This window comes from Vombatus ursinus, unplaced genomic scaffold (assembly GCF_900497805.2).
Source record: "Vombatus ursinus unplaced genomic scaffold, bare-nosed wombat genome assembly UNPS02014813.1, whole genome shotgun sequence".
Lineage (NCBI taxonomy): Eukaryota > Metazoa > Chordata > Mammalia > Diprotodontia > Vombatidae > Vombatus > Vombatus ursinus.
The window spans coordinates 4,390,554-4,413,526 of record NW_020954591.1 but is presented as its reverse complement, the minus strand read 5'-3'; the positions used below and the strand labels follow the sequence as shown (position 1 = coordinate 4,413,526).

At 33.7% G+C, this 22,973-nt stretch overlaps 1 protein-coding gene across 5 annotated transcripts in view; it reads left to right on the top strand.

The window, feature by feature from the left end:
• Positions 1-22,973, top strand: part of NBEA (neurobeachin) — a 769,899-nt gene that overhangs the window by 151,636 nt on the left and 595,290 nt on the right. For all 5 annotated transcript variants that reach the window (XM_027877685.1, XM_027877686.1, XM_027877684.1 and 2 more), the window contains exons 11-13: positions 10,171-10,279; positions 17,006-17,158; positions 22,157-22,325. In XM_027877685.1, coding sequence (XP_027733486.1) covers positions 10,171-10,279; positions 17,006-17,158; positions 22,157-22,325 — 431 coding nt within the window. The remainder of the gene's footprint in view (positions 1-10,170; positions 10,280-17,005; positions 17,159-22,156; positions 22,326-22,973) is intronic.

The window sequence follows — 22,973 nt, the reverse complement described above, 5'->3', positions numbered from 1 at the left end:
ACCAGGTTAGAGAGGGCATTTAAAGCTTTTATATTTTATCATAAAGGCAATAGATAGTTCAGTTTTGGATATGTTGAGTTTAAGATTTATGTGTATACAGTGTCCAGTAGGCAGTCAGCATATGGGACTAGAGGTCAAGAGAGGTTAGGGCTGGACAAATAGATCTGAGAATCACGTACATGGAGATGGTGTTTGAAAGGTGGTTTAATGGATAGAGTGCGGGGCCTGAAGTCAGGAAGACCTGAGTTTAAATCTGGTCTCAGATATTTACTAGCTGTGTGGCATCTTCACTTGTTTTTGCTTCAGTTTCTTCTTCTATTAAATGGGAATAATTGTAGTACCTACCTCTCAGGGTTGTTGTGAAGATGAAAAGAGATAATAATTGTACAGTGCTTTTTGCTGGCACAGTTTAAGAGCCTGGCACATAATAAGAGCTCTATAAAGGCTAGCTTTTATTATTATAGCATAAAGGGAGAAGAGATGGAGGATTAGGACAGAGCCTTGGGGACACTCATGGTTAACAGGCGTGACCTGGATGAAGATCCAGCAAAGGAGATTGAGAATCTGTGTTCTGACAAGTAAGAGAAGAACCAGGAGAAAACAGTGACATGGAAACCTAGAGAGGAGAGATTATCAAGGAGAAGATAGTGATGGATAATGTCAGAGATTGCAGAGAGGTCAGGAAGGATAAGGACTGAGAAGAGGCAGTTAGATTTGAGGCAGGGAGATCAACTAGTAGGCTTGCAATAGCCTAGGCATGAGGGCTGTGGGTATCTTGCACCAGTGTTGTGCCAGTATCAGAAGACAGAATGGAATGTATATAAGAAGTATTAAGAATTTAGAAATGATAGGACTTGGCAGCTGATTGGATATAAAGGAATGAGAGAGATTGAGGAGTTGAGGATGACAACTCTCTGAAACCTTGACTTACCAAGTTTTGAAAAGCCCTGATTATTAGAAATTATATGAATAGATCAGTTTCCTAGGTTCCAAATAATATTTCATTTGAATAAAATATTAAGAATTGACTGTTTAGCCACAAACAAATGTAAATTCCAACATACATAGCAATAATTGGGGCCATAGCCTTCAAAACTGAGTCTGGGCCAATTAGCCAAAACCAGGCCAAAAAACTACAATTTGTCATAAATACATGCATAAATTTCCCCTTCATTTCCCCCTTTCTGTACCTGTTTTCTTATTAACAGCAGTTTTTTTGGGGGGGAAAGGAAAAAAAATATTCCGCAAAATATGTGTGTATTAGAATAGTTTATTGATGGTCCAAATCAGAATTTTCTGTGCATATAGCATAAAACATGCAAGTGAAGATGAATATATTTTTTAAAGTCCTAAGTTTTGTAAGGATAGGAAGAGTTTAGAACTCCAAGAAAGAAAAAGTAAGAAGCCTAAAGTAAGGAAATAAGTGATGGGACCAGACAAGCTACTCTTTGTCTGGTATCCTATCTATTGGTGAGGTTGGCATAACTGCTTGTGAGTCTTGTTCAATATCTTTGCTTTATGTTATTTTGTTATTAAATAGAATTAAGCAAGTAAAAAAAAAAACCTCTACCACAAAATACCTGAAGACAGTGCAGAGTTAACACCTTTGCTCCATTTATGTTTATGTCGTCCTTTATGCATGCGCTTAGCAAATGTTTATTGTATGCCTAATATATGCAAGACACTATGCTAATTTCTGTTGAGAATAAAAAATTTAGAATGTTGTCATGGAGCTTTTAATCTAATAGAAACATTAAAATATAATATTTTCACTAGCTTTTTTGGCCAAGAGGTCTTGTTATATTACTTTATTATTTGAGCCTGACTCATTCTTGCTTCATTTTTTTTGCTGATTGTGCAGAAAAGCCTTGAGAAATATTTTGCATCAAATAATTTGTGTTATTACTCATGTGTGTATTTGTATATAATGACTAGAAAATATTTAGTAATAGTTCTGTTGTATTAATTAGCTGTAGCCTTTTATTTGGCCCTCAAAGACATTAATTTTAAGGTTACTGATGTTCTTCTTGGTTAGCATTTTCCCTATCCTTTAAATTATTATAGATTATCATATTGAACAGAAACTCAGTTAGAATCAAGATAGCCTGTTTTTAATATCCTGAAATCTAAATTTATAGAACAGATGAAATTAAGGCATAATTTCTCAATTTTAAGAAGTGTAAATGTTAAAGTCTTTTTTAAATAGCCAGCTCACTTAGTGAATTTAAAATAAGGCAGCCAGGTGGCATAATGGATAGAGCCCTAGGCTTGCAGTCAGGAAGACCTAAGTTCAAATATGATCTCACATATTTACTAACTGTGAGACCCTGGGTAAGTTCACTTAACCTTTCTCAGCCTCAGTTTCCTTATCTGTAAAATGGGAATAATAATAGGACTTATCTCCCAGGGTTATTGCCAGGATCAAATGAGATGATAATTGTAAAGCACTTAGCATAGTTCCTGACATATAGTAAGTACTATGTAAGTGTTAACTATTATTATTATTATTATTATCATCAAAAAGCTAAATTTGCAAAAGTTCACTAAGATATAATAACTGTGAGGAATACATACTTTGAGTAAAAGAAGGAACTTATCTACATATTCGATGGTTAATGAGCCAGTCAACAAGAATTTATTAATTCTGCTTAGGCAGACTGTTAATTGCCAGGGACATAAAAAATGGCAAAAACAACCCTTGCCCTATAGACACTCACATGCTGATGGGACAGACAGCATGTAAATAATTAGGTGTACATTATCTTTTAAGTCAATTCATCATTATTTCCTGTTTGTTTACTCTTATTTAGGAAGTTTTAAGTATCATAGTGCTCATATACAAACTTTAAATTCAGATACTTAGGTAATATTTAAATTAATATTAATTAAAATAAAATTAATATTTAGTAAACTTAAACTTATTTTCTAAAATTAAGCATTCTATTCACTGCATTTAACAATTCTTTCAAAAAGTAATCATGTTTTTTGGCATGATTTATTTTCAAACTTAGATAGCGTATTATTGTTTAATAACCTGTGCTCCTGGATTTTATATTGTGCATTTTAAACCTTTTTTGGGGGGTAGGGTTCTTTAGTGAGGTTGGTGTAACAGTTTCCTAGTTTAATTTTTTAGTTTTAAAAATCATAACTTTATTTTAGCATCTATTTTTATTATGATATATCCTCAGTCCTGAATGATTTTCCTTATTTTCATTTTTAATGAAAATATTTTAATGCAAATATTTTAATGAAAATATTTAATGAAAGTGTTTTCATTATTAATCACTTCTACTTGCTTTATTTGACTTTTTTGGAGCCAGTACTTTTATTTTTTTCTACTTTGCTGTTTTTCCACAAACATTTATTATAGTATCTTTGTTTACCTTTTAAATTCTAATGAAATGGTTGGGGGGGGGGATGTTGTTTGTTTGTTTTGGTCCTAAAAGTTCATCATAGTACCACCTTGGCTTATTCCTTTTATATGTATTTTCTTCACTGTTAAGAGCACCATTCCTGCTCTTGCTTTGAACATTTTGATCAGATAACTATTTCGTGAGGCAAAAACTATGAAGATTAGACATACTGAATAGAATTTATCTCATTTAGTCTCATTTTTGTATTTAGGATACTAAAATTATTAGTTTTTTATATTGAAATACTTAAATTATTACTTACTTTATTACAGTATGAGTGATCTGTTATATATAATATGATGTGCAGTATTATCATCATTCTTCAAAGGCATTCAGGGAGGAAGAAGGGCCCAAACATGTAGCTAAAATATTGTGATTCCATTCCTCTTTTCCTTCCAGTCTGGGGAATGCACCCTGGATCTGTGGTTGGAAATGGCTTTAATAAGAGTTGATTGTTTGGTGACCTAGGATAATAAGCATGTTGCCAAAGTCATTCAGCGAGCTACAGTTTAATTCCCAGAAAGACAGAGGAACAGATTAGGTACTAGTCCTGGGGGTAAACTACGGGTTGCCTGAGAAATAAGAATCTAGAGAGCATATCCTATGTGGTAACTTTATAGAGCAGTATGTCATCTTGAAGTTAGCCTGAAGAACCCTGCTTTCACAGTGTGGAAGAAACCATTTATTGGTGGCCAGGCTTCGCTCCTTTCCCCTCCTTCCTAGGAGGTAATAACTATAGTCTGGACATTTTGAAATCCACTAGATAAGAAGTGCAACTTCTCTAGATGTTAGACACCAAGACAGATCAATCACTGAGGTTCTGGGGCACATTCAACCTATGTCAAAACAATACCTTTTATTGTTGTGGAAGCCCCCCTCCTCCTCATGTTTCACCTTTGCTTGCTAAGTATATTTAGGCTTCTTAGATTCTAGACAAGAATCAGTGGGAAAATAGAAAGAATTCACTGACTCTTTCTGCAAGTAAAAAACACTTGAGTAGCAAAACGGCCAGGTAATGGTTGTGGTTTTTACATAAACGTTCATGCTACTCCTCGTTTCATACTGGCATCTTTTCTGGAGATTGAGGCCTGGGCTGCCCATTAGAGGAAAGGTGCATTTTCCCCCCTTTATCTCAGGGTATAATAAGTGGAGTAGGCCTATGTATGAACTTTGATAGTAATGTATCCTTACCCACCAAAATAGCTCTACACATTTTCTTGATAAGTAAATTGGATTAATAAGGAAATATTCATGGCAGGATTAAGAGAGTGTGAGATGTGAGTCATTTATCATTAGTGTGGATTAATTTAATTTAGGTTTCTTTCCTAATGCCTAGCTGAGTTGTAATAAGGGAAGCATTTAGGTTTGGGTAGAGGGAAGCAAAGGAGTAAGAAGTAATTGTTGTCTATGAGGCCCTTTGGAGCAGAATAGCCCTAAGTAGGAGCTCCTGTGTATTCCATATGTGATCTTAGTGATCCATGATTCATTGACGTGAATATCCTTACACTGATGCAGATTGCAGACACTTCCACACCTTAGTATATGGACTTTATGAGTTAGAGTCTATGCTGTTGTCATTTTGTGAATCGAGGATACCTAACATATTGCAACCAAAAAACTCCTTTTACCTACTACCTATGGTCAGTCATTTAGTGTTGAGTTCTAAATCTGCCTAGGCTTGCCTTTGAATGTAGTATGCTGTAGTGCTCATAGTCAAAACTTTTCCAGCCAGAGTTGTGGAGTAGTGAAATGAATGCCAGATTTAGAATCATAGAACCTGGGATACCATTTACTAACAGTATGACTTTGGGCAAGTCACTTTCCTCTGGACTTTAATTACTTATTTAGCCTTTCAGTTTAAAATGTTGGATAAAGGATATCTAACATCCCTTCCAGCACTAATGTATCAATCATTCTATAATCCTATGATTCCCTTAGAATAACTTTCAAAAATCCAAGCTCTCATCATGTTAAAGCAGCTGACTTTTACATGTCAGCGTAACAGGCATGTGTACATCAATAAATGTTTTTGTCAGATGCAAAAAAACTATTTGTAACATCAAGATTGTATAAGTTTTGATTTTCTCAGTTTTGGCAGTGGCAAAAGGAATGCAATATACCTTTATAGATTGTTACCATTTTGGTCAGCTACGGAAACATGGATTCTATTTGGTATATGGTCGGACTCAAAAGAGAAGCCACCATGGAATCCTTGTCAGTCAGTCCCCTTTAAATTTCTAGATTGAAGTGCTTGAAGTGTCTGATAAGAAATGAAAGGCCTAGACCTGAGGTGTCAAACTTAACACCTGCAAAACTTTTTTTTTTGGGTGAGGCAGTTGGGTTTAAGTGACTTGCCCAGAGTCACACAGCTAGTGAGTGTTATGTGTCTGAGGCTGGATTTGAACCCAGGTCCTCCTGACTCCAGGGCTGGTACTCTATCTACTGTGCCACCTAGCTACCTCTACCTGTAAAACTCTTGACTGAGCCTGAACTACATTAACATGTTATTGGTAAATGTTTAAGAAAATGAATAAAAATACAATACGATAACAATGTTAATTTGTGATTTTCTAAGTCGGTATTGGGATCAGTAGGGATCTCTTTCTATTTAAGTTTGACCCCACTGACTTAGAGTCTCCAAGCATCTGTGCCGGGCTCTATGCTTGGTGCTGATGATCCAAAGGAAAAAAAATAATCTCTACTGTTAAGGAGCATTAATGTGTCTAAAGAAAGGACAGCAAAAGCACATGCATTAAGTATTTCCTCTGGTAGTGAATTGCTTTAAGATAATCGTCTTCAGTATGGTCCGATATGATGTATTCATAAAATTGAGGACCACATATAGCTAGGGTTATTAATACTTGTTTTAAGTCATTCTTTTAATTATTGAACTGTCAAAGAATAAAAGTAATTACGGAAGAATTATTTTCAATGTGACCTAAAATGGTTTCCTTCATGCTGACTTTTTCTTATTGCTGGTATCATCTTTATTTAGGAGGAGTTTTTGCTCTTAGTAGGGAGTAGAATAGATGGCATCAGGTGACTCCTCAGATCATTTCATTGTCACATTGTAGAGAAGTAGAATATGTTCTCAATACCAAACAATTTTTCTGAAGCATTTATTAGTGCTGAAGTTAACTGGACCTTCCGCGTATGCCAAAGTAAAGCATTATTGTGTTTCCCCTCTTCCTTTTGCCTATAGTGTTTGAATTCCCTTTGAAAGTTTTTATTCTGTCCTTAAAGAATTCACTGATCAATTATCTATTGCTAGTAGGTTTTACCAACCTTAAAAGTGACTTCTAAGTATCTTTAAAAAGGAGAAATCATAAATATCAGAATCCACCTTGCTGTTTCTCTACATTTTAAAATTAAATAGCATTTGTTGAAGTGTTTTCTTTATAGTACTTCCAAGTTGCAACACAAAAAGCAAGTTAAACCGACTTTCTGCCCTTTAGCAACTTTCTTCATATTACTAATGACCTTATTGATTTATTCTTATTTAAGTCAAAATGTTTTCCAAATGTATTCTTTCTTTCACAGTATTTTGTTTCATGTAATGAATAAAATGTCAACATTTCCTTAAGCTCTTGAGATTATGGTTACCAGGAATATAATTTATCAATCGTTTCTCATTGGTGATTATATTAAACAATATAATAATTTTATATGAGTAATTTCTAAGTAACTGTTAAAGAATCCACATTTATTAGGTTTTTTGTAGCGCCAAAATATAGCTCAGAGTTTAATTAGAAGAACTTGTATTTATACATAGTTTCTAAATGTTTTCTGAGTATTTTGCATGTGTGCTAGGAAGGTAATAGTTTCTATGAATAATAGGCTAGTAAGCTATAGAAAGAGGCAATAAACAGGAAAGTTGGGGGGGGGTTGTCATTCTGTCTTGATGATTCCTAAGAAACTTCCTTTTAAAAGTGTGAAATTTCAGAGAAATATTATTCTTAAATTAATTGTAATTTGGTAAGGATTTTAGGATTCATTAATCTTAAGGAAAATTTTAGTATTAGATTTTCAATGTCATCCATATTCTTTAAGAGGTAGGTGGGAAGAAAAGGCACTCCTAAAGCAGAATTTATTCTTTTTATTTCAAGAGTATCCTGTAGTATAGTGCTATCTGTTGAAAAGTTTAGCAATTTTATAATATTAGAATTAATACATTTTTGCTTGTTTTAGATAAAATGTGACTTAAAATTAGTTCCCAGTATTGTTATACCTTTCAACAGAATGCTAGATTATGCTTATATTAGTTCTGGTTGACATGGATACTTGTTATTTTGGTATATATATTTAGTTGCTCAGTAGATGACCTGATGTGTTCTAGACAGGAAGTGGTATGTAGGAGTATAGGAATGGGCTGAAGTATCCTTTATATTTGCCTTTGTATCTAGGGGAGTTGGAAATAGGCAAGAATGGAGAGAAATTTTGTATGGCAGTACACAGAATTTTGCAAGTTTAATGTGAGCCCTGCAGCAAACCGATGCATTTTAGTTACTGGTAAGTTTGTTAAATTCTGTTTGAAAATGTTCCTCTTGGAAGATGGCCATCTAATTACTTTTACTTCCACCGTGTCAACTCTAACCTATTTTGAAGGTTCTTTTAAATGATATGGTATTGCTAATATGTCCATTGGTTGCATCTGTAAGTTCTGAAAGATTTCACTTAGTAAATGCAATTGTCCTTTCAGTCGCTGACTTAATTGATGTTGAAGTTTTTTAAAATTCCAGCTAGCTAAGTTTTAAGATTTGGGGATAAGAGATAATGAAATCAATGGCTTTTTTCTTTGTGATTAAAGTCCTTGGTGTTTGGAGGTCAGATTTAATTTATTGGATGCTTGAAGAGATAGTTAGTCATGAAACAAAATGAGGAAACCCATGATATCCTTGTAATTTTATAGTGATTCTGCAGAGGAGAGTTATCTCTAGTAACCAATATAGTTTTTTTGGATTATTTGATGGACTATTGTGAGGCTTTTCTTATCTTTCTTTTTGGAAATATTAATATTTAGGAACTATATTCACCTTCTTCTACCTCCTGCCCTTAAAATCCCTAATTCACATTTCTCTGAGTTACATGCATAGGTTAGGAAATAATGTAATCTACATACTACAGGTGTTATTGATCTTTACAGTCAATCAGACAGAATTGTTAGGTGCAGGAGAATTTAAGAAGCTAACGCTCATAAAGTGCCCTTGCCTTTTTGATTGTTTCATTTAAATCAAGTGATTCCTTATTAGCTTTAATTTGATTATTTAGTATTTGTGTCTTTATGGGAAAAGTTTATCAATACTTTGAAAGAGAAAGTTACTAGAATATCACGGAATTGCAAAATTGTGTAGTAATTAAATTTTTGTGGTTTGACATTGTAGGGCCAGCTAATATTTTTGCTGTCTTGTATATAAAACTTTATTTTCTGGTAGAGGAGTCTTTGATTTTTGGATAGTATTTTTATCTCACCCATATTAAATATATCATCAGCTTTTCTGTCTTTTCTAATAATTTTTCTAATTTTGACATTAATTCTATCCTTGATTGTAGGTCTGACTTTGAGCATGATTAATATTAATGAAACACAAATTTAACAGAGTGCCTTCTATGATAACTGTAAAGAAACATGAAAAGTTTTCTTATTTAGGGTGACTGTAAAGTAAAATTTATAGTTTGTCTTATTTCTGGGATAATTTTAAACCTTTCATCCTATAATTAAATTTTATTTTATGTTGATTATGGGACATAAATATTTTAACTACTGACTTAAAATTAATTCCCAAATTACTTTAATTAGCTTCTTTTACTCAAATATATGGAATGTCATTTTGGTACTATTTAGTGGAAATTAAAAAAATATTGTAAGTAGGATATTTTCTGAATGTTAGTGCATCTTTCCTTTTAAATTACTGATTTTTATAATTCTGTGGTATGAACATAAAGGATCAAAACATTCATAATTCATCCTAATACATTTTTAGGTCCACTATCTTTCTTAAAAAGTTTGTTCTTTCTGATTAGTTTGTCAAGTCATTTCTTGATGAAATTTAGTGAATACAGGTTTTTCTGAATTTACATGCTTGTACATCTTAATTTGTTTGAAACCTAATCATTTCATTTTTTAATCTTTTCAGTTTTTTCATATTCTTTGCTTAAAATGAATGCACATATGACATGTATGTGCATATGTATGTGCATATAATGTAACATAATATGATCTCTACCTCTTTTAATAGTGTATCCAATTTTAGACAATAGAGGTTTTCCTATGTCTTTGCTTATATATTAATGTGTTTAGATTGGTATTTTGTAATTTTAAAGTAGGCCTTTAGTGTTGCCTTTGCTAAAGGGATTCAACCTCTGATAATGTATTTTTACAAATTCATAGTTTCATGTTTGGATTTGCTTAAAGTGGGTATACCTCTGTGTGTGTGTGTGTGTGTGTGTGTGTGTCTGTGTGTCTGTGTGTCTGTGTGTCTGTGTGTGTCTGTAAACTGTGTGTTTGGAGTTTGTCTATGTCAAAGTCCTATGTTTGTGACAGTCAGGAGGAATCTAATATGAAATAAGTTTGTGATAGAAACTTAAAGAATAAAGTATAATTTTTTCATATTTGTTTCTCATGAAAGGTAATGTGAAAAAATAAACTTTATATTAGATTTGAATGTTATTTTATTATCTAATAAAATAATAGTATAAATAGAAATCAACTTGTAATCCAATTTTGTTCATTATCTATATAACTATACTTTGTATACAGTGCGACTCTTTTGGCATTCCTCGTTGAATTGCTGAAGAGTTCAGTGGCCATGCAAGAGCAGATGCTGGGTGGAAAAGGCTTTCTAGTCATTGGTTACCTACTTGAGAAGGTAAGTAATGATTTTTACTATGCAACTTCAAAAATATAGAAAATAGAACATAGTTGTAATTATTTTTCTGTTCTTTTCTATCCAGAGGCAAGTAATTCTTTTCAAAGTCACACATTTTACAGTGTAGACAGACTCAAATAAGATTTGGAGCTATGTGCTCTTAGGATTTTAAGTTATTAAAATGTTTTGAGTAAAGGATCTTGGAAATCAAATTCACAAAGGAACTTTAATTCATTTACTTTATTTCATGTTTCATGTAGTGTAGTTTCTTTTTCAGTTTATCTTTTTCTGTTCTTAACCTAGCTTGTCTATTGTTTAAAACACATTTTTGTTCAGAATATATCCAAAATATTTCATTGTTTTAGTTTTCTCTTACATTTTTCATTATAAAATCAAATAAAAAGATTAACTTTCTGAAATTTTCATTTTTATACTCGAGGTAAATAATACTTGGGAGACCCTTTTCCCTCTATGTTATTGTTATGTTAATATATTCTTTATGCATAAACTTTTGCATTAAGCTACATATACTTTTAACTTAGGCTTAATTTTTAATATTTGTTCTATATTTGCCAGGAAGTTTTCTATCTTTCCTGTGTCTCTTTTGTTTTGATTTTTGTATGTAACTTGGTATTAGTGAAAGGTTCCTCTCTATTTAAATTTTACTTTGGTGCGAAAGTATTCACCAATGATTATTTTATAAATAGTTCTATATTTAGAGTGAAAGCATTTATGGATTATCTAAATTTGAAGAAATCATGAGAGCATATAAAAATAGTTCAAGCAAAGCATGTATGGGATATATTACCTAATTTGTCATTTTATTTACACTCTTTATTGTGCTAGAAACTGAGTATTAGAATTACCATTTCTATAACCTCATTAATGAAAATATAATCATAAATTGAGAGTTCACTAAATGGTACTGAAGTTTTATTTCACTACAACCTAATTTGGATGAACGTCAACCTGCTTACCTTTTCTGTCAGGATGCATTCTTCTTCCCCTTTGAGTTAGTTTGTAAATCATGCGTTGAACTGGAAGATAAGAACTGATTTATTAGTTTCACTTGCATTGGAAGAAGTAATATTGAGAGTAATGTAATTTCACAGAAGACTACCGTAAATATTGTTAACCTCATTCTTGATAGTGTGTAAGTAGAAATAGCTTGATTGGAAGTTGATATTGAACTGTGACTTTTGAGACTTAGGAGATAAACCACAGGAGCTCAAGATCATTGGTTAAAAGAGCTGAAGTCATTTGTGGTGTTGGAAAGTGTACTTAAACATATGTTTAATAGCATTTGTTTATATTGTAACATTAATTTATAAATAATTTAATTTGCTTCATTTCTCTTTAATCAGCAAACACCGTATAGTAGTTCTACAGATATATGATAAAAGAAGAAAAAACAAATGTCAAACCATATGGAAATAATAGTGATATGTGGGTCTGTCACTAAAATTTAAATTTTTGTCAATGGAAAAATTAACCATGAACACCTGGAGGTTATTAACAGAGTAGTTCAAGAACTAAAATTAGTGGGGAAAGAAATCTTTTTAGAAAAGATCTGCTGTGAAAACTGTAAGGCAATTTGGCTATGAAAATAGGCTTAGGATTAGTGTTTTATGCAGTGTATTATGTTAAAATTCCAAATGGATGAGATATCCAGATGTAAAAAGTGTACTATAATAAAAAATACTATAGGAAAGTTAGAAAGAGGCATCTTTCAAGAATTCATAGCCAAAGACAGGACAGAAGACATCACAGAAACAAAGTAGATAATTTTTACGATACAAATTTAAAAAGCTTTTACCATAACATAATCAATGCAACTACTGTCAAGGCTGAATTTAAAAGTATGGAGAAATGATTGCATTAAATATTTTTGCCATTCAGAATATATAAAAAATTGACAGATATATAAGAGAAAAAGACATTCCCAAATAGAAAAATGCTCAAGGCGTAATGTTTTTAAAAGAATTGTAGGCTATCCATAGCCAAAATCATTAATTGCTAACTCCAAATCACTAACAAATAGAAAATTACAGACAACTCTGATGTTTACATTCATCAAATTTCTAATGTTGGATAAAGATGGAAATAGTTAATGGGAATAGAGACCATAGGAAGACAAGCACTCTAATATACTGATGGTGGAAATGTGAAGTGGTCCAGTTGTTGTGGAAGCAATTGGTATTTATGTGAGAATAGTCAGAAAACTTGTTCATGCCCCTTGTACCATCAGTTCCACCATTGGTCACATACTCCAAGGAGGTCAATGCAGAGGAAAGGTTTCATATATAAACAAAATATTTATAGTCCAACTCTGTGTGATAGTTTTAGAAACAAGTGGGTGCCCCGTAATTGGGGAGTGACCAAATATTTGTGGTATATGAATGTAATTGAATAGTTTTGCTTTTTTTTTTTAACCTTTAAAATACATTTTAATGGGGTAGGGAGTGATCATGAAAACCTCATGTTGACAAAGGAAACCTTGAATCTGAGAAATTCAGAGAAACATGATAAATTTCTATGAGCCAGTGCAAAATGGGAAAGTAGTAAGTTGCTGTCAAGACATTTCTCTTCGGCTCATACTGGTGCACTTGATTTATACTGAAGTGTAGCATTTAAAATTTTTCTTTGTTAAATTTCATCTCGGTTTCAACTATTCAAGACGTTTTTGAATCATGATTCTGTCATGTTGTCCTTTTTCTGACTGACCTTGCTTCTCCTTCCCTTCTTCCTTAGTTATTTATCAAAGATAATTTCTTTGTAGAAAGTTATACTTAAGCAACTTAAACACATCAAGACAGATGTGTTTTGAGCAATCTTTTAAAGCAAAAAACAAAAAAGCACAAAAGAAATCCTAAGATCTACATAATTTAGTGTATTTATTATTTTTAAATTATAACCATTTTTAGGCCTTTGTCTCTTTCCTTGATTTCAAAAGTAGTATCAACCAATACATTTAACTTTTTGTCAAAAACTTTTCCTATTAATTTATTCTTACCGTAGAAATCCTTCTACTTTTTCTTCTATAGCCAAAAGATTTCTTTTTCCTAGTCCAGAAGAAGAAACTGCTAGATGAGATAAAAACATTACTTTATGCTAGTTATTTACTTTTTTGGGTTGCTGCCCCTGCCCCCATTTTAATTTTAATTATTCATAGATTGATTTTCCTTGATTTGTCTCCATACAAGAATACCAGAAGAATATTGACATTAAAGTGATGGGTTTTTGTTTCTGGGAGCCTCTTGGGGTTGTTGAAAGTACTGAGCAGTTTCATGAAGGTAGTCCAGCCCACTTTCCCTCTACTGTTCCATTTTGCACCAAGCTCCTCATTGTCCATGTTCACTGTCCTTTGCACACACAGACGCAGACACAGACACACACACAGAACCATCACTATGGTTGTCCATCTAACTGCATATCAGAATTTGGACAGTAGGTATTCATCTAACTGGTTTATCTGTGTGGATGGATATACTGAACCCTGTTGAGGGATGACAGATTTCATTAGAAAGCTTTGCAGTGTTCTAGGACATGATATAATCCAGCACAGTGTCATTTGGAAAAAGAACATATTGGGAGGGACCTTACTTTTTAATAGCAAATCCATTTTATATTCAAACTCTGCTGGACAGCCTATGTGAACATATCAAATGCCTTCGTGAGCATGTGTCTTTCTATTCTGTGCCCTGGGCATACAAAAAAAGGCAAAAAGATAGTCCTTGGAGGAGGACTTATAATAGAATGGGGGAGACAACATGCAAACAAATATACACAAAGCAAACTATCTGTAGGATAAATAGGAAATAATTAAAAGAAGGAAATTCCTAGAATTTAGAGGGGTTAGGGAAGGCTTCTTGTAGAAGGTGGCTTGTAAGGCTTTATTTTACTGTTTTTTTCTCACGTCAACCAACTATGAACATAAATATAATTGGATCTTGTATTTGACATAACTTTTTGTCAATTTTGTGACTAAATATGTGGTCTACTATAGAATATCATTTGTGGAATCTTGTCTGTGCCCTTCTATTACCTTTTACAAGCATACCCTTTATGAATGTATGCCTTTGATGAAAGTGTAGATTATTCTAATGAAAATTTGGTAGAGATAAGAAAGTGTGCATATATAGTTTACAAGTTATTGATATATTCTCAGTGTTTTACTTATGTGTTTTGTTTTGTTTTTGGTAATAGAAGCATCCTTCCCCTTCTCCCCCCAAGCATTTGATAGCTCACCTTCTTTCAGGTATTTTGATAATCCATCTCTTCCTCAACAGCCTAAAAATTTTGTCATCTCTAGCATGTGCCTCCATTGTACATACTTGGTTTTGGCCAGTTAAATGCTATTTCTGTTTTCTCATGCAGGCTTTCAGGGTCTAAATCTGCTAATTCCCTTGGCATCGATACAGTAAAGTACTTATCATAAAAAATCTTCACAGATCTCTCCTATTTATTTTGTTTGTTTTTCCAGTTTCATCTTTCATTGCCCAGAGTTTAGATTCTAAATTTATATTGCTTTTAGCTTCCATATTTATGTACTCTTTAAGAAGATAAAATATTTGCTGGCTGAGATGCTTTGTAGGCTCCTTGGTTAGGTTAACTTCTTTCAGAAAAGGTGCATTTGTTGCTCTTTTGTCCATTTTTCAGTATCAACACGTTGTTTGCATAGGGCAGGTAGGATTACCCTCAATTGATTGTTTTCTCACTTTTATTCTTCTGGTTTGGCATTGATTTGAGCAAAGATTTTGATTCAGAAATGCATCAAATTTGGATCCAGGAATAATGAATATATCATTAACCACTCATTTCAAATCTGTTAAAAGTATAGTAAAATTCATTGTAAAAAAGTTATTTGATGCTTGCCATGTTCATCACCTACCTTCTCAAAATATTTTTGATATAATTATCATTTTTATGGTGGTGATTCTCTTTGATTTTTTAGGGGGGGGCTAGGCAATGGGGTTAAATGACTTGCCTAGGGTCACACAACTAGTAAGTATTATGTGTCTGAGGCTGGATTCGAGCTCAGGTCCTTCTGAATCCAGGGCCAGTACTCTATCCACTGCACCACCAAGCTGACCATGTACTGATGATTCTCAAATCTACCTTTTCTACATCAGTGTCTTTGCTGACCTCCAGTGTCACTTCTCCAGCTGCCTTCCAGACATCTTGAACTGGATGTGCAGTAGACATCTTAAACTTAATATATCCAAAATTGAACTCATGATCTTTCCTCCTAAAATCTCCTTACCTTTCCTGTTACTGTAAAGGGCAACACCATCATTTCAGTCCTTCCAGCTTGCAACCTAGCAGACATCTGGGATTCCTCACTATCTCTCACCCTTCATATCCAAGCTGTTGCCAAGGCCTGATGATTTCACTTCTGCAGCATTCCCTGAGTATGCCCCCTTCTCTCTTCTGACATTGCCACCATTGTAATGGAAGCCCTCAGTATCTCAAACCTTTATTTCTGCAATAGTTTGCTGGTGCGTCTGCCTGCCTCAAGTGTCTCCTCATTCTAATCCATTCTCCATTCATCCACTAAAGTGATTTTCTTAAAATGCAGGTTGGATCATTCCCAGACCAGCCCCACCTCCTAATAAATTCCAGTGACTTCCTTTTGCTCTAGGAACAAATATAGAATGCTCTCTTTGGCATTCAAACTCTGTTATAACCTAGCCCCTACCTTTCCAGGCTCCTTACACCTTACTTCCCAATACGGACTCTTCAATCCAATGATACTGGATTTCTGGCTGTTCCAGGAACAAGATATTCTGTCTCTTGGTTCCTGTCATTCTCTATGGCTGTCCTTCATTCCTGGAATGTTCTCCCTCCTCTACTCTGACTATTGACCTCCCTGGCTTCCTTTAAGTTCCAACTAAAATCATCCCTCCTACGGGAAACCTTCCCCAACCCCTCCATTGTTTTCCCTTCTTTAATTATTTCCTATTTATCCCGTGTATAACTTGTTTTGTAAATGTTTATTTCTGTGTTGTCTCCCCCCATTATATATTAAGCTCCATGAGGATAGAGACTATCTTTTGCCTCTTTTTGTATCCCCAACCCTTAGCACAGTTCCTGGCACATAAGAGGCACTTAATAAATATTCATTGAATTTAATTGATTTACTGTATAGACAGTGCTTCTGTATGGTATATAAGCCTTTCCCTTTTCTTGTTTTTCACTCCTTAGCCATGTTTTCCAAACTTTTTTTTTTATTATCTTCCCCTATGCCTGCCTTTTCTTTGAAGTCACTAATTATTAAGGTGTATATTAATTTAATTATAAAAACCCATATTTAGGGAGATTCCTTCAGTCACATAATATTTTTCCCCGGTTTAGTTCTCTAGGCTGAAAATGAAACTTGGTTTTTGCCTTTCTTATTTCACTTTTTTAAACTGTACTAAGTGTAGTATGATGTATATTATGTATATACAGAATTTATGCAATAGTTATGAAACACACTGCCTCAAAAACATTTTTTTTTAGATTCCAGCATCTTTTGGAACTAAATAGAATATTTTAAATAGCAGACCAAATTAAAATAATTAAACTACTCTTATTATAGAGCCTAAAGGGATTATGAAAAAACCCTCAACTATATTAATATGTGACTAAAACCTTATCATTTTTTTTTTTTTTACTATGTCCAACATTTTCCAGCGTGATATTCTGGAAAGAAACTTACTTCTAACAAGATTTTTATGTTTTTAGTCATCCAGGGTTCATATAACCAGAGCGGTCCTGGAACAGTTTTTGTCCTTCGCAAAGTACCTTGATGGTTTATCTCATGGAGCACCATTACTGAAGCAGCTTTGTGATCACATCCTTTTCAACCCAGCCATCTGGATACATACCCCTGCGAAGGTATTTGGTTCATATTATTCATATTCCTTTTGTTTTAAGATATAGTTTTGATTTGCTCTAATTAAAATATCCAAACAAAAATACTAATAACCTTTTAATTTTAACTTATGAAGTTAAATGATTTTCTTTTGAAGTAATTTTTAGCTTTCAGAATTGAAGGCTTTTGTTTTTCTCTGGTATTGTGATTTCTTCCATGTTTTTAGGATTACTAGTGTGGAATCTAACTCTCCTAAAGTAGTTAGGCAACTCTTCTCCGATTTAAAGTCTTAGAGAGTTGCCAAGGAGCACTGAGAGATCAAGTGGTCTGACCCCTGTCATACTGCCAGTATGTATCACAGGTAGGGTTGGACCCAGGTCATTTTTCTTTTTTTTTGTGAGGCAATTGGGGTTAAGTGACTTGCCCAGAGTCACACAGCTAGTGGGTATTATATGTCTGAGGCTGGATTTGAACTCAGGTCCTCCTGACTCCAGGACTAGTGCTCTTTCCACTGTGCCACCTAGCTGCTCCTCGAACCAGTTCTTGCTGACAATAAGACAAATGTTCTATCCGCTATGCCATACTGTCTATCAAGAAGAAATATCTTGAAAGATTCTTTTTCAACCTAGTTCCATTTCCTGAAGGAAGGGAAGGTATTTTTTTTTAAATTTGTACTGCTTTGGACTAAGAGAAAATATGTTTAGTGTGTTAGGCTTGCATGAGATAAATTAAAAAGCATTGAACTTAAAATCAGAAAATGTGGGTTTTAATCCCAGTTCTGCTGTTACCAGCTGACAAATCTGCTGTTACCACGGATAGATCCTTTAACTTCTCCGAACTTCAGTTTCCATATTTGTAAAATGAGGAGTACGTTTATAGGAACTATTTCATTAAAAACCAAGGAGTTTAGTGTATACAGATCTGTTCTCAAAGTCAGGAAAATCTGATTTTAAGTACTTCCTCCAGCACATTGGGAAAAAAAAAAAAGAAAGAAAGAACAAAGGAAAACAAACAAAACAAAACAAAAAAGTCCAACCACCAAAACATCTATAGCAACATTGTAAGGAATTGAAAATACTGTACCAATCTGAGGAAGAAATAAAGAGGAGGAGGTGGCAGCAGCAGCAATAATTGTAGTAGTGTTCTTTGAAGAGAATGGAGCAGTATGTAAAGCTATTTTGTGATTATAAAAGGATCTTCATATACAATTTAGAGACTTAATGAGCATTAGCTATTTATGATATAATGAAAAAAATTCACAATAATATTTTATATTATCTTAAAGTTTCTGGGATCAAAAACATTTAAAAATGAAACTAAAATGTATAACATAATTATGTGTTTATGAGTGAGTAAATTAATAAATGTACAATTCATTTTTCTCTTTTAAAAACATTTTTAAATGCCTGTGTGCTTGGAATTGATACAGGCCTTGGAGATACAAAAAAAAAATGATAAAATTCCTGGCCTCAAGGAATTGAGGCCTTTTGACCCAATTTTATAGTGCCTATGAAGAAGGTATTATTATCTCTTTTGTGAAATGCAAGTTAGATTTGTTCTCTTTGGCTTCAGGGGTCAACTAGAAGTAATTGGTGGAAGTTTCCAAGAGGCAAATGTAGGTTTGGTATCAGGAAAACCTTCCTAACACTGAGAGCTGTTCAAAAGTCAGTTGGATTGCTTTGTTTGGAAATGGGTTTTCCATTTCTTTCTAAATCCTCATACTTCTAATTCTTAAAATTTTAAGAGGCTGTCCTCATAGTGGTTCTGTGAGGTGACAGGGCTTCACCATCTGCTTTACAGATGAGCCAGCTGAGGTCCAGAAGTGCAGTGACTTGTTACGTGCAAGACACTAATGTAGAAATTGAAGCTGAGCTTGGTGCTAGTGCTCTGCGTTCTACTCCATGTCAAGTAACTTTTATGCTCAACATTGTGTGGTATTAGGAGGAAAAGATGTATTTAGGCATTGCCAGAGGATGTTGGTCTAAGTCAGGGATGGGGAACCTGTGGCCTTAAGGCCCCAGCCATGCTTGCTCCCTATCTTTAAAAAGTTCTTCTAGTCTTTTGTCATATACATTTCATCATTTTTATTATTATAGATTGTCATATTATTAATTTTACTCTTTTTACTTAAATGTTTCAATAAAGAAGTTTATTTTTAGTATAGGTATTATCTATTTCTAATGTTAAAAAATTAAGGTTAAATAAAACATACTAAAATATTTAAAAAGTAACATGCTTTGAACATATCTGAACATTACTTATTTGTTTTATAACATCTTAAATCAGGGGATTGGTTTAGATGGTCTCTGAGGGTCCCTTTCAACTCTGAATCCCACTTGATTTTGTTTTCTCTTGCAGATTATCCTCTATATCATCCCCACTCTCTCACTTATCTTCAATCTCTCACTGAATACTGACTGTTCCTCTATTGCTTACAAAAATGCCCAGGTTTCTCCTAAGCACAAGAAACCATCACTTAATCTCTCCATTCCTGCTGAATATTGTCCCATATTTTTCCTCCATTTTGTTGTTAAAATTCCCTGGGAAAGATATCTTCAATACATTCCTCCACTTCCTTTCCTCTCACTCTCTTCTTAACTCTCTGTAGTCATCCTCACTATTAAACTGAACTGATTTCTCCAAAGTCACCAATGATCTCTGAAACTACTAAATCTAATGGCCTTTTTTCAATCTTCATTCTTCTTGATCTTTCTGAAGCTTTTGACAACTGTCATCCACTCTCTTCTTGATACTTTCTTTTCTTTAGGTTTTTTTTTTTTTTGGACACTTCTCTTTTTTGATTTTCCTACTACTTGTCCAACCACTCTTTTTCAATTTCTTTTGAAGGGTCTTCATTCCTCCTAAAGTACATGTTCCACAGGGGTCTCTCCTGAGGTCTTTTCCCCTACTGTTTATTTTGTTGATTTCATTAGGTCTCATGGATTCAATTATCACATTTCTTGATGATTCTCACATTGATCAATCTGGCCCTAACCTCTCTGCTCACCTCCAGATTTGCATTTCTAGCTGCTTGTTGGAGACACCCTAAATTCAGCAGATTCAAAACTAAACTCATCTTTCTTTTACAAATGATCCTGTCTTCCTAACTTTTCTCTTATTGTCTACACCACCACCAACCTCCAGTCTCACTGGCTTGCAACTTACATGTCATCCTTCACTTACTGTCAGTTATCCCCCATATCCATTCTGTTGCCAAGGCCTGTCAATTCTGCTTTTGTAACAACTCTCATATATATCCCTTTTTTTACCTCTGGCATTGCTATCTCCTCATACTTAAACTATTGCAATTGCCTGCTAATTCGTATACCTGATAAAATTTGATCCCCACACCTGTCCGTCTTCATCTTCCTGAAGTTCAGGTTTGACTATGTCACATATCTCTCTTCTCCCCACTCAGATTCCAGTATATTAAAGGCACCTCCAGTGGCTCCCTATTACCTTCAGGATGAAATATAAAACTCTCTATTTGTCTTTTAAAATCCTTCATAATCTCTCTCTCCTACCTCATTTCTAGTCTTCTTACATCTTAAACTCTCTGTGATCCAGTGATCCTGACCTTGCTTTCCCTTGATCAAGATACCTTAACTGCCAACTCTGGGCATTTTCACTGGCCATCTCTAATGAATTGGATGCTTTTCCTCCTCATCTCCACCACTTGACTTCCTTCAAGTCCCAGCTACAATTTTACCTTCTACTGGGCATCTTTCCCTGTCTTTCTTTACTATAGAGCCTTCCCTCTTTTTTTATTTCCATTTTATCCTGTGTGTGTGTGTGTGTGTGTGTGTGTGTGTGTGTGTGTGTGTGTGTACACACATCCATATGCATTTGCATATTTGTAAACGCTTGTTTCCATGTTGTCTCTCCCATTATATTGTGAGCTGCTTGAGAGCAGGGACTGTCTTTTGTCTTTCTTGGCATCTCTTGCATTTAGCACAATGCCTGGCACGTAGTAGGTGCTTAATAAATGTATGAAACTGACTGACTGGATCAGTGATCCTAAAAAAACAAAATATATACCTCTTTTAAACATATCACAGAACTATTATCATCAAAACTATGTGGTACTAAGAAAAAATAGAGAACTTCACTTGAGAAGCAGAGTCCAACCAAATATTTGCAAAAGAGCAGTTTTCAGTAAATGTATAGAAAATAAAAATTGAAGGATTGATTTACTAATTAACAAAATATATTCTGGAAAAAAGTTTCACATTTTGGTGGAGAAAAGGATTTAGACTTTCATTACACACTATATAAATTCCTAGTCTTTAAGGAGCAAATGAAACAAAGACAGTTTCAGAAGAAACTTGTTAGTGTTAGTAGTCATTTAAAATAAACTCATCCTCATTAACGAAGAAATGCACAGTTAAAACAAGGTTGTGGTACCATCTCATAGTCCTCAAGTAGGCAAAAAAAATTAAAAGAACTAAATTTAATATTCATGAGTTTGATAGAAACACATGTACTGTTATGGTTGTCGAATGGAAAAACAGTAGAATCCTTTGGAAAGCAATCTGGTGGTAAATACTAAAAATTACCAAAAAAAAAATCATACTCTTACCAGTAATTCTTTTAATAGAAATATGCCCCCAAATAGTTATTGAGGGGGGGAAAAAGGGAGAAATCTTTTCAAAGATTGATGTAGTGGTGTTATTTGTAGTTATTTAAAAATTGAGAAAAATAAAAAATATCCAAACATGGGAGAATGTTCAAATGAATTTTAATAGATCAATATAATGGAAATAGCTCAGGCATTATAGCAGAACCAAAGCAGAACAAAGACCATATAAAAGGAAAATTGAATGGGAAACAGTTACCCAAATATTTTGAAGGAGACTTAGGGGAATAATTGAATATTTTGTTCAAATTTATTTAAATTTTAATATTTAAAAGTATGTGTATTTAACCCAAAATAAAATGAACATTTGTAACAAATATCTATTAATTTTTATCCTTTTAGTTGCATTAATTCCTAGACATTCATATTACGTATTATTTATTAGGTTCAACTTTCTTTGTATACCTATTTATCTGCTGAATTTATTGGAACTGCTACCATCTACACTACCATACGCAGAGTTGGAACAGTATTACAGCTAATGCACACATTGAAATATTACTATTGGGTTATTAATCCTGCTGATAGCAGTGGCATTATTCCTAAAGGATTAGGTAAGTACAATATTGCAACATTTATGTTTTACTTATTATGTAATATGCATGTATTATTAAATGTTATCTCACTGTATAGGTTAATGCTGCCGTGGAAATACATAGTATAGATGAATGCTTTGTTGAATGAAGGAATGGCATATTGAGAATTGTGTTCAGCAAAGAGTTCAATTTTTTGTTATACTACTATGATGATATATAGAGGGAACTAGGTGTGCAGTGGATGGAGCAGAGGACTTGGAATTAGGAAGACTTGAGTTAAAAAAAAAATGCTTCAGACACTTGAGTAGCTGTATTTGACCCTGCGCAAGTCACTTAAACTTTGTGTGACTTTCTCTGTAAAATCAGGACAATTATAGCACCTACCTCCCAGGTTTGTGGTATGGATATAATGAAATAATATTTATAGAGATTTTTGTAAACCAGAAAATATAAATGCTAGTTATTATGTCATTTGTCTCGCCCCAACACCTCCCACAATTTATGTAGAAAATAGCCATTTTTTTTTTTTTTTTAGTGAGGCAGTCAGGGTTAAGTGACTTGCCGAGAGTCACACAGCTAGGAACTATTATGTGTCTGAGACCGCATTTGAACTCAGGTCCTTCTGACTCCAGGGCTGATGCTTAATCCACTGCGCCACCTAGCTGC